We start from the raw sequence: 16,264 nt of genomic DNA, 5'->3' as shown, positions 1-16,264 counted from the left end.
TTGAAGTGGCTAATCGTATACTGCCCTCATATGTCATATCTGACCATTCCCTCTCCTGTTTTCTCCCACATCAGGCTTGCCATCCCTGAGAGAGAGAGAAAAAACAAACAGCAAAGGTGCAGGTCTCTCTCCTCCATGAGAGACATTTTGATAGATCATTTTAAACTCCAAAGAGCATCACACATGATAAGCTACGGACGGAGGCTGGTGGTGGCCTCGTTGTCTTTCTGTGACGCAAATGTTGGTTTAGCGCCAGCGGGGAAAATGATGATATCTGACAGAGACTCTGACAAGCCTCAGACTGGAGAATCTCCAGAGTGAAAAGTCAGTTTGGAGTATTCTCTCTCTTGTTAAACATCTGACAGAACAGAAGTTACAAATACTGTACTTTGTTTCAACTCTGTTGTGTTAAATGTGCTTTATAAATAAAGTGGTTTGCCCCAAAAATGCATTTTCTTCCCGATCATTTACTCATTGCTTAAACACAAGGAGAATTTTAGTTTGTATGACATTGGGTAACATTGTGAGGATGGTTTTGGAGTATATAAACAGATTTTCTTTAATGATACATAGCTTGCGGAGTTAGTTCAGTCATTCAGTGTTATGCAAGACCATATGTCATTCGCCTACGTGGCAATCAGCTGACCAATCGGGCAGGGTATTTAAAGGGGAATTCCACTCATTTTCAACATTTTATGTCATTTATATACCTTAGAGCTGCTGTGGTGGCCTCGTTGTCTTTCTGTGACGCAAATGTTGGTTTAGCGCCAGCGGGGAAAATGATGATATCTGACAGAGACTCTGACAAGCCTCAGACTGGAGAATCTCCAGAGTGAAAAGTCAGTTTGGAGTATTCTCTCTCTTGTTCTGACAAATCTGACAAATCTGTTTCAACTCTGTTGTGTTAAATGTGCTTTATAAATAAAGTGGATTGGATTGGACAAATCAGGCACTGCAGCTCAAATGCATTTCCCCCCCATCATTTACGCATTGCTTAAACACAAGTAGAATTTTAGTTTGTATGACTTTGGGTAACATTGTGAGGATATATATATATTTTTTTTTAATGATATGTAGCTTGCAGAGTTTGTTCAGTCATTCAGCTCTAAGGTATATTAATGAAAACGGTTCAAAATGAGTGGAATTCCCCTTTATGCTCACCTATACGTAGGTCTGGATTATTCCTGCCATATGGTTCCTGTTTGCTCCCACCACCCCAGCACCACCGGTGGGCTCTGCTATTTCTGTTCCCCGTGAGGGAAGGTGTGTGTGTGTGTGTGGGGGGGGGGGGTTGTTATTGTATATCTATCTCCCTGCTCTTAAAGGGACACTTCACCCTTTTTGTTAATGATGTTTAGAAGATTTAGAACACTTTCCTGGGGTCTTTATGTGTGTAATATGTGGTTTTAGATATTTTAGATTTTAGCAGTGTCCATGTTGTCACAGACACTGGGCTCACTTCCTTCCTGGACTACAATTCCCATAATGCTTTGGTGCACTGCTCCTCCTTGTGGATAGGGGCAGGGCTGTCTTACACTGCATCCAGACAGTGGAGTCATGAAGATGCTAAAAGCTGCGAGCGGCAGGCGTCTCTTCCGGGTTTTTAGACAGCTGGTGTCTGAAATATCTGAAATCTGAAATATAGTTATATAGTATATAGTTTTACTGTTGTTAATCTTGGCCTCCATTTGACTTTTTGGGGATTCTTCATGAAATGAAAATGCTCCTTGTATTCAAGCCGTCATGGGGTCAATGGCCCATTGACAATGGGCCATTATATATATTTTTAAAAGGAATGTTTGTGTGAACTTTTCCTTGAACTTACATTCAGTCAAACATACAATATTGTCTAAACATTTTGGCACTGGTGGCATTTCAGGGATGTCTTCAACAGTTCGGACACAAAATGATAAAATTAGGTGATCTGTAACTGCAAAGCCACTCACTTTAATTGCCTGCTACTGCAATACAAAATCCAATGCACAAGCTGCTGTCAAAAAACGAATAAGTGCCTTTCTTAATCCCCCCTGGAAAGATCATCCCATACAGTATGCAAATACAGATTTTCCAATAGAATAAACTGCAACAGACAACCAACTGCAAATGTGCGGATGTGATAAATGACTATAAACTTGCCTTGTTCAACTGTTCAATTGTGTAAGGAGGGTTTATTGGAAATGATAGAACTGCGGTTTTCTGATGTGAAACAATAGGAACAAGCTCAACAGGTTGTGAAATTCTGAAAGCAGGAGCAAATTTGTGGAAGAGAAAACTAGAGGAAATCTATTACAGTGACTAGAGGAAATGAGCTGTAATGGATAGGCGGACGATTTCTGTATTCCTCATTCATTATAAAAAATAAATAAAAACAAATTTCAGCCAAAATTGGAAGACCGTTGAAAGTTCCTGATGAGGAGCGAGAGAGAGAGAGAGAGAGAGAGAGAGAGAGAGAGAGAGAGAGAGAGAGAGAGAGAGAGAATAATAAACCAAAATGAACCTTCTTCGCCACTCGCCAGACAGAATAACCATCCTTCAAGTGTAAAGGGACAGGGCAAGACATACAGCAGCGAGTATATTAGACAGCACAAATAGCAGGCAGCAAATAAATACACATTCAGGAAAGGAGGGAGAGAGAGAGAGAGAGAGAGACAGACAGACAGACAGACAGACAGACAGACAGACAGACAGACAGACAGACAGACAGACAGACAGACAGACAGACAGACAGACAGACAGACAGACAGACAGACAGACAGACAGACAGACAGACAGACAGACAGACAGACAGACAGACAGACAGACAGACAGACAGACAGACAGACAGACAGACAGACAGACAGACAGACAGACAGACAGACAGACAGACAGACCAGTGTCCTTAGATGATCTAATCAGAGTAATAGAAATTCTCTTCTAAATGTCCATGTGCATTCTATTTATGAATGTTTCTGAACTGTCTCCACCTCGATCCTCCCAGGTGTTTTAAACGGGGCATGAGATATATTGCCTGCATGTCACTGGACTATTTACTACTGCATTACACAATCACCCAACAAAATCCCTCTCTGTCAGGTTTTTCAATTTGCCCTTTATTTTAGACCCAGTGAGATCCATGTCACAATTAAACACACAACTCAATAACAGAAAGGAAAATAAAAATAAAATTATAGCCCACATTGTTCAGTTTGTGGCATACAAACGTGACAGAACTTTGTGTAGGGTCCGTTATGACAGTGATGATGTCATTTACTGACTCAGATGTCCTACACATAAATCTGTACAAGGTACTGTATAGCACAGCTTTTCTTGGAGCTCTTAGCAGCAGCCTCATTCGTCATTATTAGCCACTGGGAGTCGTCTGATGCTGCTTTGTCTTTACACCAAAGATGGGTAGTAATATACAGATCGAAAACCACATTTTCTCAGTGACAGAATGGACCAGAGTCTAGACTCTTGTCTCAGGAGGTACTTTAACGTCACATAACGCAAGATTCCGGGTTTGAACTGGGCTTCAGCAGCCCTAGGAACAACTTGTAACATTAGATTTGTTTAATCTAGAGTTGCAACACAAACCATTGACAGCCCATACATCCAAACAGAAATGTTAAATTCACCAACATTGCAGCTGCATGAAAAGCTTGGATTATCCTCTTTCTATCTGCAAAGTGTTTTTTCCATAAAAATCCACCGTGAGTTCCCGCAGACCTCATCCATACGTTCTGGCTCTGCCCTTCTCTACACAAATATTGGACCGATATCTTCAATTCCTTATTAAAGATAGTCGGGCAAAGAGTGGAGCCCACACCTTTGGGGGCCCTGTTTGGTGTTTTTCCCTCAATACCGTCGCTCTCTAAACCAGAGAGGGATGTTTTGGCCTTTGTCACTTTGTTAGCGAGGAGACAAATTCTGACCAACTGGAAATCGCCCACTTCCCCTTCTCACACTCATTGGGTTAGGGACACCTTGTACTGTGTAAAACTGGAGAAGATTAGACACTCCTTGAATGGTTCTTCCGATAGGTTTGGGAGGATATGGGGTCCATTCTTTCAATTCATTCAGAATTTGAATCCGTCTCTGCTTGGGGATGAGTGAGGTCTGCTGGACTTTTGTTTTAAAAGTAGCTTATACTGTGATTGTATTGTATGGATTGTATTGTATTGGATTATGGATGTATAATGTACCTATGTTTATTTGTATTTTTATATAGGATGTTGTGTACTGTTGTTTTGTCTGTTTATGTCTGCCTTTTATTTTTCAACTTTTACTGATCTTGTATTTAAGGTTTGTTGTCTCCACCAGGCCGAAGGCATGGGGGGAGAGTATGGGCCGATTCATACTCCTATTTTAGAGCCGAATAAAAGTCGGTTCGGCGCTGTAGAGCCTACAATTTGACGTCATTTGAGGTTCGGGGGGGCGGGTACCGTCCTAAAGTCGGCTCTTCGGTGCTACTGAAAATTTCTGACGAGCCGAAATCATTTCGGCACTACAGCGCCGAAACAGCGGTAAAATAGGAGTATGAATCGGCCCTATGTTTTGCACTCCGTCCGTCCGTCCGTGTGTCCGTGTGTCCGTGAGCAGCTAATCTCCGGCACCGTTAACCCGGTCGATGCCAAATTTTGCACACACACTCCCTGGATGCCAACGATGAACCTCTGCCCCAAAGTTTCCAGAACGGCCTGTTATAGCGCCACCAGGAGGCCGCTTTGTGCAAAACAACCCGGTCGATGCCAAATTTTGCACACACACTCCCTGGATGCCAACGATGAACCTCTGCCCCAAAATTTCCAGAACGGCCTGTTATAGCGCCACCAGGAGGCCGCTTTGTGCAAAACAAGTTTTTGCACAGTACACCTACAGATTTTGTCCAAACGCAAATTGGTACACAGTCTCTCTAGAGCCATTCAACGAAACGGGTCTTTCACATTTCTCAGACTCCATCCTGATTGGTTAAGATTGGCTTCCAAAGTTCACAGGAGTGCTCAGTTTCAAACAAAATGCTGCAAATCATGAACACATCGCGTGATTTCCGTGAAATTGTGCACGCACATTCCCACTAGGCCAAGGAAGAAATGCCACATGAACAATTTCAACTCAGCCTCAAGGTGGCGCTATAACTGGCCGAAAAGTGTTTTTACCTCTAATTTACTTTTGTTGCCCTTTTATCCAACCACCAGATGAAGGCAAGCTGCAATGTCCATTCCTATCCTGGTGGAGACCTGTGCCCAGAAGGGCACAGGTTCATTTACGTTATGAGTACAGGACACAGTTGATCACCGGAATCAAAAGGCGATCTCGGCGCCCGGGGCTTTTGGAAAACAGGCATCAAAAGGTGATTTTGGCGCCAAATGAGTTTAGATTTATTTTTGGGCTTTGCTGCCAGAAGAGACTGAGACAAGAAACAGCAAAATAGAGACAGGGGGTAACACGCAATTGCTCTCAGGACGCATTTGAGCCTATGGATGTGGTATGCACCTAAACCTGCTCCAGATAAAGATATGTTTTAACCCTAGAACACTAAACACGGGTGATTTTCACCCGGACAATTATATATTTTTCATAATGTTGCTGATGTCTGAGGTGGGTGGGTCTTTCTGTACCTTCATGATGCTCAGTGACATCATAGAAAGTAGGTTTATTTCCCTGCTCACATACCTCCCTCGGGTTTGGTGTTCTAGGGTTAAGGAGAGATTAACAAAGGAGGGCCATATTTATTATGGAGAGAATTACATTGAGCTTTAGAGGTCAGGTTGAAGTCTTCACAGATAACCGGTTTAGATGGATTACTCATGTCTGTACTGTATGTATCATGATCATCAATAGAGAAGAGAGGCAGATATCTCCCCTTGTGTGTATTGTACACATATCATAGTCGTTTCGTTACATGTATGTTTGATTTTAATTTCCAATAAAAAGTCAATTGAAAAACGAAAAAAAGGAAGGCCCAGGGCTCGTACTGTACAGTGTACTCTGTGCCACTATACTCTGTGCTGTACTCTACTGACCACTGGCCACTTTAGGTGTTGCAGCGGTCCGTCTGCTTGGACAGACAGACACGTACACATAGGGACACACGTAGCTGCGTAGTGGAGCGGAGGCAACGCTCAAAAAGTCAGCTCAGGAACAACCAGCAGGGTTACGCCTGAGGCCCTCGATCAGGCTGCGCACAGACTCTTAAGGGGATATTTAAGGCGGTATATGTGTGTGTATAGCTTTGTGTACGATGTGCATGTGCATGTGCATGTGCATGTGCATGTGCATGTGCATGTGCATGTGCATGTGCATGTGCATGTGCATGTGCATGTGCATGTGCATGTGCATGTGCATGTGCATGTGCATGTGCATGTGCATGTGCATGTGCATGTGCATGTGCATGTGCATGTGCATGTGCATGTGCATGTGCATGTGCATGTGCATGTGCATGCCATCAGGAGCGGTCTTATCAGGGCATCCTGGAAGCGGTCAGTGGACTAATGGCCGTTTGAGACTGTCTGGATGGATAGATAGAGAAGGATGGCTGAAGGATAGATATAGAGACCTCGCAGTGTTGACGTCAGTTCAGGACCTTCAGAGTGCATGGAGGTCATCTATTTGGTCTATGGTGAAAATGACTGGGATGTTTGCGAAGGATCGTGCTCAGTACACCAAACGGGAGCAAGGCAGACGTGCAGATACACAACAGAGGGGTTCGCTTAAAATGGAGAGAGAATGCCATTAACCCATTCTGAGACCTGAGATCAGATTCTAAAAATGTCTTCTACATCCTGACAGTTTTCCATTCTGACCTGAGATCAGATTTAAAAAAATGTCTTCTACATCCTGACAGTTTTCTGAAAAAGCTATGTTTCTATGTCAGTGGTTCTTCGATTTTTCAAAAATAGCAGACCTACAAGCTTGAAGCGCGCCACTTGGTGGCACGCTATGAGCTTGTAGATCTGCTATTTTTCAATAGCTAAAGCATAACGTAATGCTAACACCAAAATGGGTTCCCGCCCAAAATGGGTTAAATGCATTTAGACCTGGGGCCGATTTAAAAAGATATGTCTTCTAAATCCTAACAGTTTTCTGTTAGGAAAACTGTTTCTATGTCAGTGGCGCTCAACTTAATTATTTCATGTCAAGGACCCCCAGAATTATCTGTATTTGGCCGCGGACCCCCATCTGAAAATATGTTGTTCCAGGGACCCCCCCAGAAGCAACCTTGAAACGTACTTTAGTTATGTCATCAAGAACACCCCTTATTGGCCGGTGGAGTACACCGACATACATATTGTACATATCCAGCCGATGGCAGTACTTGCACGCTCTGCTTGCGCAAGTAATAAACACTGCAGGATTATACAGCGATTCATTTTTTTCCCAGGATAGCTAGGGAACCTAGGTTGCGCTCGTTTTGAGTCATGATATAAATGATTCCTTCAACCATGGCTTGTCAAATCAGACACTGGGATTGTCGCACAAGGCCATCAGCTGGGAACTCACTCGCTTGGCAGCTCGCTCGGGTGCTCCTCACACAAGCCTCAAGGCCTCGCTGTCATATCAGCACGCCTGCATTGAATGTTAACAAAAGAATACAGTAAATGAGCCCCTGCACCTTGGCTATGATGCTGCACAGCTGAGGACCATCCTGTGTGAGGGACAGCAGGTTGCTGATCGCACTGCCGATGGTGTACACGTTGTCTGAGGACTCTATCTGTCTGATCAGCACCTGTAGGGAAACAAACATTCAACCTTTTTCATGTCAAGGCTCATTATTTATTATTCGGCATGTGAGCTACAGAACTACCATTTGATGAGATTTAGCCTCTCAGACCCAAACTAAAGAATCTTTTGATATTGTTGGATAAGATTTTGTCCACAATGCCATGGTTTTGCTCTAAATATCTTGCCGGTGTACAAGTTGTTGATGTGAAAAATTCTACTTTATTTCAGAGTGTACATTAACACTGAGGGCTTTACAGTATACTGCGCCAGTCTCATTGTCAGACCCTGGATGTACCATAGTGATTATGTGGTCAGCCTATTTAGTGGTTGAGCCATAATGTAGCCCTAATTGTCAAGAGTTATTTGAATGTAAATTGGTTTAGAAATGAACTTGGCTGGTTTTTAATTGTCTGTGATAATGCGAAGTACTAAGAACCCACCGTACCATTTTAGTCACGTGTGACTTACAATACGTAAAACAATGATTTGAACCTTGAAATGTAATTCAAAACTAATTATTTGGGAAATTTGATATTTTTTAATAAAATAAATTAAAAAAGTAATTGAAAAACCATGGCCTCCTCATATTAGAAGGACAATATTGATCACGTGAACCGGACGAAGTTATAATGGTTTACTTTGTATGAAGGTTATGATAAAAATCTATATATCGGATTGGTTCACATCATACCTGGATCTCATTGGCCAAGGCCATGTCGATCATGTTGCTGAAGGAGTCACTGACATCAGTGAGGATCTCATGAATGGCCTCCCTCATGGACTTGAGGAAGTATTCATCTTCTGTGTGAAGGCATCTGGAGATGGCAGAGAACATGTCAATGTGTGAAGGCATCTGGAGATGGCAGAGAACATGATGTGAATGAGATATTTTGTACATTTAGCTAGTGGCTCCTGAACTGTATTATTTAACTACTTAAATCTTATATCTCTGCTGTCGGGCAGACACCAAAATATTTTCTTTTCGTTAAATGTGTTTTTAGAACAACACAATGAATGTGTCCTCTGTCCTCACTGTACCCAGCTCAAGTGAGTTAGGAGGTTTTGGAAAATGGATGTGGAGATTTGACTTTCCAAGCCCCAAAAAAGTTATGTGGTTTGACCGATGGATCCAATGGAGTTAGGAGGTTTAGTCATAAGCACTTTTTTAACATACTTCCATACCATACGTCTGTTTGTGTGTGTTTACCTCTCTGTGATATTGGTCAGCTCCATGCACTTATCAAGGAGAGATTTCTCATGCTGAAAAGTGACATTAAACAAGTGACAGGTTTATACAGACAGGTTTCCAAAGTCTTTGTTTAGAAATGAGTCCTCAGGATGATGGTAAATCGAATTTGACTTCTATAGCATTGATGTCAATTGTCAACATATGGGATTTATATTTTATATTATTGTATAATACTACTACTACTACTAATACACACACGCACGCACTCACACACGCACACACAAACACCTTCTGCATCTCTGGCGGCGTGTTGCGCGCCGCTCCGTACTCGTGCACCAGCGAGCGCACGTGGCAGTTGGCGCGCACGGCCGTGCTGTGGACCCTCTGCCAGCGGCCCTTCTCCAGCCTCTGGAACATCTTGCCCAGCTCCGTGCTCACCACCAGCGCCCGGCGCAGCAGCGTCTGGAGGTTGTTCCTGGCCACGTGGTCCCCTCCTCCCCCCCCCACACCGCTGCCCCCACCTGCACCACCCCCGACGCCGAGCACGGACGAGCCCACGATCAGCTCCCCTTGCTGGGCGTCCTCCTCCACGCCGATGGGCTTGGCCTGGAGGACGCACATGCACTCCACCTCGGTCATGTGACGCAGGTCCTCCATCCAGCGCTGCACCGAGTCCACCTGCAGGGACTGCATCCTGCTGCTGCTGCTGTGAGGAGGGGCAGAGAGAGAGAGAGAGTGTTGATTAGATTTTAGTTTTGTCGTAATCTCTTGAATAGTTTTCATTTAGTGTTTTTTTTTTGTCACATTTTAGTCACCTGAAATGTTTTAGTTTTAGTCTAGTTGTAGTCGACTAAATATCATAAGATTTTAGTCGATTTAAATCTACAGCTGATTTAGTCGACTAAAATGTATTTTGGCGGGCCTTGATGACTGTTTTTACACTTGCTGAAAAATAGCCGATCTACAAGCTCACAACCTCAACGTATCGCAGCGCATCGCAGCGGGTCGCAGCGCTGCGACGCGTTGATGTAACATGTAACAAGTTCATGTAACTCTGAAGACGTAAAGAAGTAAAAATGGAACCAACCATTTTGTACAGTCTCTGAGTTACACGTACCCATAATGATCCATTTGGTTGCTATGCTAACTATCAATCATTTAGCTGGGGACCCCCTGAGACCCCCTTTAGAACTTTTAAACAAGATAATGTAGTCTTACAGTAAGTTGTATTTACTGACACTGGTGCTCACAAGTGATGTCAGTACCACAGGCTGTGAATATTGACATCATGTATGTACACCGAAACTCACTTACTAAAGCATGAACAACACAGAAACTTACTTACTAAAGCATGAACAGAGGAAATAGAAGATAAATATAGAACTTAGGATACTAGAATTTGAATCATGATGCATCGCAAATATTTGTCATCTATAATGACATGCCCAAACTGATTTGTTTGGGGGATAGCACAGACTAACAGATTGCAGAGTTTCATATCATCAATATCATATCAAACACAGTATACAAGGATGAATAAAGCAGATGACATCTGCTGAAATCAAATAGGGTCTGACTGCTTTGTAATGCAATGGGTTGGAGCACTGTGAGTTCACACGTGCTTAATGGACCTGTATTGATCATCCAGTTTGCTCTCAATTTGTGTACGCTTGATGGATCCAATTCCCTGCACAAAGCAGATACATTTACTCAACATGCGTCGTAAATAGTACACTTATAGGTCCAGAGAGTCTTTCCTCTGTGACATATAGTAACATATTCCAAAGATACATTTGAAACACCACAGCGTTCCTAAAAAAAGATCTATGTTGGGGGTGAGAGGTCAAGTATCTCACAGGCGAGTTGTCTATGCTCGTTAGTCAAACCTTCACCATCAACTCAGGGCTGGTGTTATATCGTTGGGTCAAATCAACCAAACAGTTCAGAGACCAACTATGCCACTAAAATCCTAGCTACAATTGACCCAGCTGAACGTTAGCTTAAAGGGGGTCTCCACGGTCCACCACTCAATGAGGCAAACCCTGGCAGAGGGAAGATGGGTCGATTGTCGTGATTCCCTCCTCCGCCTCTGAGCAAACAAGCAGCGCGGGTGTGCTAACGAAGCTTCTCGTCTCCGCCTCCAATGGTATTGTCTGGTGTGTTTTTTCATTTTATGGAAATGCTATGTCAATGGAGACTCTATTCGAAATATTGCGTCGGCATCGAGTGTTAGTTGTTAAATGAAAGGGGAGGCATTGTTATCGCACGAGGACTCCAAACAAAGCTCATATTGAATGTGTTCGGAAGGGTAAACCTCGTTTCCCTTTGGCCTGATAGAGTGCCTTTGAGACATGCATATTTGTTTATTGGCCCACAGACGTATGCTAGAACCTTTATGTTGAATTTATTTTTGCTCATGGTCACATATTGGGTTTCGGCTATTATACCCGTATGGCTAAACAGGCTGAGATATTAGGAAGGTGTGGCTGCAAATTAAGTTGTCAAACAATATAGAGGCTGTATATGTTTGCTAAAGAGAATCACTGTGTAGTTGGTCAGCAAAAAGCCGTAATATAGGATATACAGGATGGTCCTACGTAGTTCAAATAGTATGTGCCCAAGCTGACTAAGTGGACAATAACAATCAACAATATAGCTGCAAGCAGCGATAAGGCGGGACCAAGAAAGAAGACAATACGCAACAAGAACAATATGCACAAATAAGAAAGACAGGCTGAGTTGTCGTTACCTGAGAAGAAAAATAAACACAAAAACAATAAGTGACCAAAGTCACTGCGTGACTTCTTAGTCCCTTAATTATTATATTGCTGGTACAAATCCTGAAATTAGAATTTTAAATGTTATTAAAAAGTACAGTATGCAGTGAAAAATGCAAGAGCAAATGCAAGAGCAAAACTGTTAAAGGAACGGTAAGTGATATTTGTTGGTTACCAAAATATTTTGGTTAAATGGTTAAAACTGATTAACCACCGACGCGGGTACTGCTTCGTCTATTTCTCGCTCAAATGTTTTCAAAAACCTTGTAATAAAGATCTATAACTCTCGAGAGTGTAAAATGAAAACAAATGGGTCCATTTGGTTATTATTATTAAACATTTGTATTACTTAATTTACAAGAAGTCTACACAAATTAGAGAATGTAGAAGAATTGTTATTTTGATCGTTTGCCTGTTAGCTCTCCTAATGGTACCAATATCAATACAGCATGGAATTCTGGACGAAATCTCATCCAACGACGCAAGATATTCTTTAGTTTTGGGTCTGAGAGGCTAAATGTCATCAAAAGGTGCATGGTCCGTGGCTCAAATGCCCAATAAATAATGGACCTTTATATGAAAAGGGTTGAAAATGGTATAAAGAGTGTTAAGTAACACTCCCTGTCTCACCAGCTCTTAAATAAAAATTTCAGGTGGGTTGCCAATTTCAGCCAATCTGGAGAGAGTACGTACCCAGAACTGTCACATAGAGCCATGAAATGCAGTGGTGGAAAAAGTACTCAAATGTTTTACTTAAGTAAAAGTATACTGCAATGTAGATGTACTGTACTCCGTTACAAGTAGAAGTCCCATAGTCAAAATGTACTCAAGTAAAAGTACAAAGGGATCGGCATCAAAATGTAGGCTACTTAAAGTATAAGTAAAGTATACTCATATTGCAGAATGTCTCATTTCAAGTTCAAAATGTGTCGCATTTACAACTGCTATTTTAAAATGGCTGAAATATAGGGTATATAGTATATGTACAGTATATAGGGCTGTACTGTATGTTTTCCAATCAAAATTAAAATCTCAAAAGTAACTAGTAGTAACTAAAGTTTTCAAATAATTGTAGTGGAGTAAAAGTAAAGATTTTGGCTCTGAGATGTAGTGGAGTAGAAGTAAAAGTAGCCTACTCAAAATTTGGAACTACTCAAGTACAAATACCTCAACATTGTACTTAAGTAAAGTACTTAAGTAAATGTACTTAGTTACATTAAACCACTGCTCACCAGAGGGAGAAAAAAACAAACATGATGATAATAGCTTTGTCTTTTTTTTCTTTCTTTTTTTAGGTTTGTTTTCTGAACAGGGATGGGAAGAGGTCATCTCCAGCTCACAGTGCATAACAAATATTTACATGCAGGGCCATGGACGGGTCAGACTACAACAGCTCCGTTATCCCCGTCAGGAGATCTATGGAGATGAGCGCGTCGATGTGTGACAATGTGAGAGATTGTCAGCATTATGCATAGTATGATAAAAACTCTCTATCTATCTATCTATATCTATGTCTCTCTCTCTCTCTCTCTCTCTCACCCTGTGCATGTGTGTACGTGTACGTGTGCGTGTGCGTGTGTGCATGTACGTGTGTGTGCATGTTTGCCACTAGCGTGTGATCTCACAGCCAAAGACAAGCACATCATGATTTATCATATATGCTTCTGACTATCTATTGTTAACTCAGTGTGACTACTATCTGTACCAAGTAGACCGCTAGACCTGCTATACTGTATGTAAACAGAGCTGCTACCTTTAAACACATCTTAAATCTGACTTCTTTTTTTTATTCGTTTTTTCTTTCTTTTTTTGTATGCTATTTAAATTAAATACTCAAAATGCTGTAGCCTACAACTGCACTTTCCCCATTTTCAACTGTTTTTTATTATATCTTGACACCTGCTTTGGCAATGTAAACGTATGTTTTCTCATGCCAATAAAGCTCCTTCAATTGAATTGAATTGACTGTATTTACACTATAGTCTAGCCGCTAGACTATAGTGCCATTCAACCAAACCGGTCTTTCAGATTTCTCACACTCCATCCTGATTGGTTAAGATTGGCTTCCAAAGTTCACAGGAGTGCTCAGTTTCAAACAAAATGCTGCAAATCATGAACACATCGCGTCATTTCCGTGAAATTGTGCACCCACATTCCCACTAGGCCGAGGACAAAATGCCACATGAACAATTTCAACTCAGCCTCAAGGTGGCGCTATAACTGGCCGAAAAGTGTTTTTACCTCTAACTGCACGGATCTGTGGATAACCTGGTGGAGACCTGTGCCCAGAAGGGCACTTTTTCTAGTTACACTTATGAGGTGCCAATCATATTTTTTAATGAAGGAATAAGTACCGCATTTTAAAAGCCACCTAAATTGTCAGTGGAAGTGGAACATGTTTCTTGAATTGTCTGTCAACATGTCACACTATGTGCGTAAATCTCCAAATCCCGACTCTCGACTTTTCTCTCCATATAATTTAAAAGTGTTTTTTTTTACCATTGCTCTGGCGACATGGCAAGTCCTGCACAGAAAATAATAGCAGAGTCAGACCTATAGAAGTGTCCACAACCAGTTGTGAGCTTGTAGAGTGGCTATATTTTCGAGGTGTATAATAAATGTCACGTTATAATGTAGGCTAATAAAAGTTCACATGCGCACATTATCGGCATGCAGGCACAGTGACAAATGCAGTCAAGGGTGCGCCCTTTATTACCTAAACAGGAGAGAAATGTGACATATTTGCGCACGGCGACCCACTATATACTTTCTTCTCACCATTCACACCTCTCTCTCTCTTTCTGCACCCCCTCTCTCTCGCCCCTCCATGACCATGAAATGGAGAGCAAAATACAGCACGAGAATATAGTTTAGCATGGCTATGCACACACCACGCATAGACTTGGTTGAAACTTCTAGCCGTGCTTCAAACGAGCATGATGTAACACCTAATCAAAACCAATAAATCAGCTGCCCTGTTCTACCAGAGCGCAGCAGACTGGCTAACGAGTTTCTTGTGACATTTCATTAATTCATTCATTCATTGTAGTCGTAGTGGCTATATCTGTCATTCAAAAAATAAAGCTTTTTTAGTGAGTATATTAGTTTTAATGGTAACTGTATTGCACTCAATGGGGTAGTTTAACGTCATTGATGCACTTCTGCGCTGCCTTTGCAGGTGAGTTGCTGCAGCACCGCAGGCGTGCATTAATGACACTATGCTATACATATGTGTATAGTTTATATGTATAGTGTCATTATATAGATATGTTCTAGTTACGTTCTTAGCTTAAGCATGTTTCATGATAAATGCATTTTATATGTGATGTATTCCCATGTCTTTTTGTTCTTGGCAAGAACAAATTCTTGCTTAATGTAAGTCGCTCTGGATTAAGAGAGTCTGCTAAATGCCTAAATTGTAAATTGTTGTAAATTGTTGCCACTGATCCAAAGTGGAATCTCATCCTGGCCAAGGAAGACATTAGGCTACTCTAGCTAACTTGTATTGGAAAGTTCCAATAACTAATGATCAAATTACCAATGATACTAATGAAGGCTCTGTTCTATTTAGTGTAGCACAGTGGTTCTCAAACTTTTTTATTTCAAGGACCCCCACAATGCTGAGAGTTACACTCCCATACAGGGCCATCTGGAACCCCCTCAGGAACCATGAGGCTCCCTGGGCCCAAAGCCCAAATCTATAGCAGAGTTTTTCCATTGAGCCAACCATGCACCATATCGACACCATGACTCTATTTGACCACAATGTAACAGAGTGTTCATTAGAAACATTGGTGACGCCTACAAACGAAGGAAGAGACCCAATATCCTTCCAATAATGCTGTTGATGTGCATACTAGAGCCTATCCAGCTTTGATCCCAGAGGGGATTCGGGGAAACCCAATGCGATCAAGACTTGAGTTCAAACCTGGCTCTCCCACATGGGAAATCAAACATATAATAGGGTAGATATTAGGTGCCTGCTCTTATTTACTGCTCTGCTACATATGGACAGGCACCATTATCCCCACTGGCATGCCTGATTCAAATCCACCAGAGCCTCTGCTCTGGAGTCAATTATAGACTATAGACAATGTTGTCCAAATGCTGTCATATTGATGTCAATGCAACGCCATGCAGCACTACAGTATGTCGTCCAATGTAAAAACCATCAAATAAAATCCATTCCAATTTGTCAAAATTTTACAAAAAAAAAATGTAATAATATAATATGTGTGCAAAATAACTACAGCGTAATGCTGTTAAATAATTGGGCAGGAGGGACTAGGGACAAATTTTCTCTTTGCGGGTGGGTGGCCACAGCAGGAGTTGTACTACACCAGGTCTCAAATGATTCATTATGAAAAACAAAACAGACACACACAGAGGCTGAAATGTCTACATGTTTGGTTAAAAATTAAGCCTCCCATTAGTTTGAGTAAAATATAGGATGGCTGAGAAGAGAGGATGCGTTTAGTTGTTAATGAAAACTGTAGTGAATAAAATCAACATGATGTAACATGTAGATTAATTTCCTCAAACATTATATGACGTAAATATCTCCATTCATTGTCAATGGGATTTTAACAAAAATACC

The 16,264-nt window shown here is 41.7% G+C and overlaps 1 protein-coding gene across 3 annotated transcripts in view; it reads right to left on the bottom strand.

Annotated features, from left to right (window-relative positions):
* The window catches only part of insc (INSC spindle orientation adaptor protein), a 91,188-nt gene that overhangs the window by 36,336 nt on the left and 38,588 nt on the right, over positions 1-16,264 (bottom strand). For 2 of the 3 annotated variants that reach the window (XM_083763607.1, XM_083763609.1), the window contains 4 exons: positions 9,179-9,596; positions 8,909-8,961; positions 8,393-8,516; positions 7,592-7,705 (listed from right to left, as the gene is read on the bottom strand). In XM_083763607.1, coding sequence (XP_083619733.1) covers positions 7,592-7,705; positions 8,393-8,516; positions 8,909-8,961; positions 9,179-9,596 — 709 coding nt within the window. The remainder of the gene's footprint in view (positions 1-7,591; positions 7,706-8,392; positions 8,517-8,908; positions 8,962-9,178; positions 9,597-16,264) is intronic. The other variant, XM_083763608.1, reaches the window with a different exon arrangement.

Source organism: Protomyctophum parallelum (assembly GCF_964188405.1).
Source record: "Protomyctophum parallelum genome assembly, chromosome: 4".
In the NCBI taxonomy this organism is placed as follows: Eukaryota; Metazoa; Chordata; class Actinopteri; order Myctophiformes; family Myctophidae; genus Protomyctophum; species Protomyctophum parallelum.
This window is presented reverse-complemented; position numbering and strand designations above follow the sequence as displayed.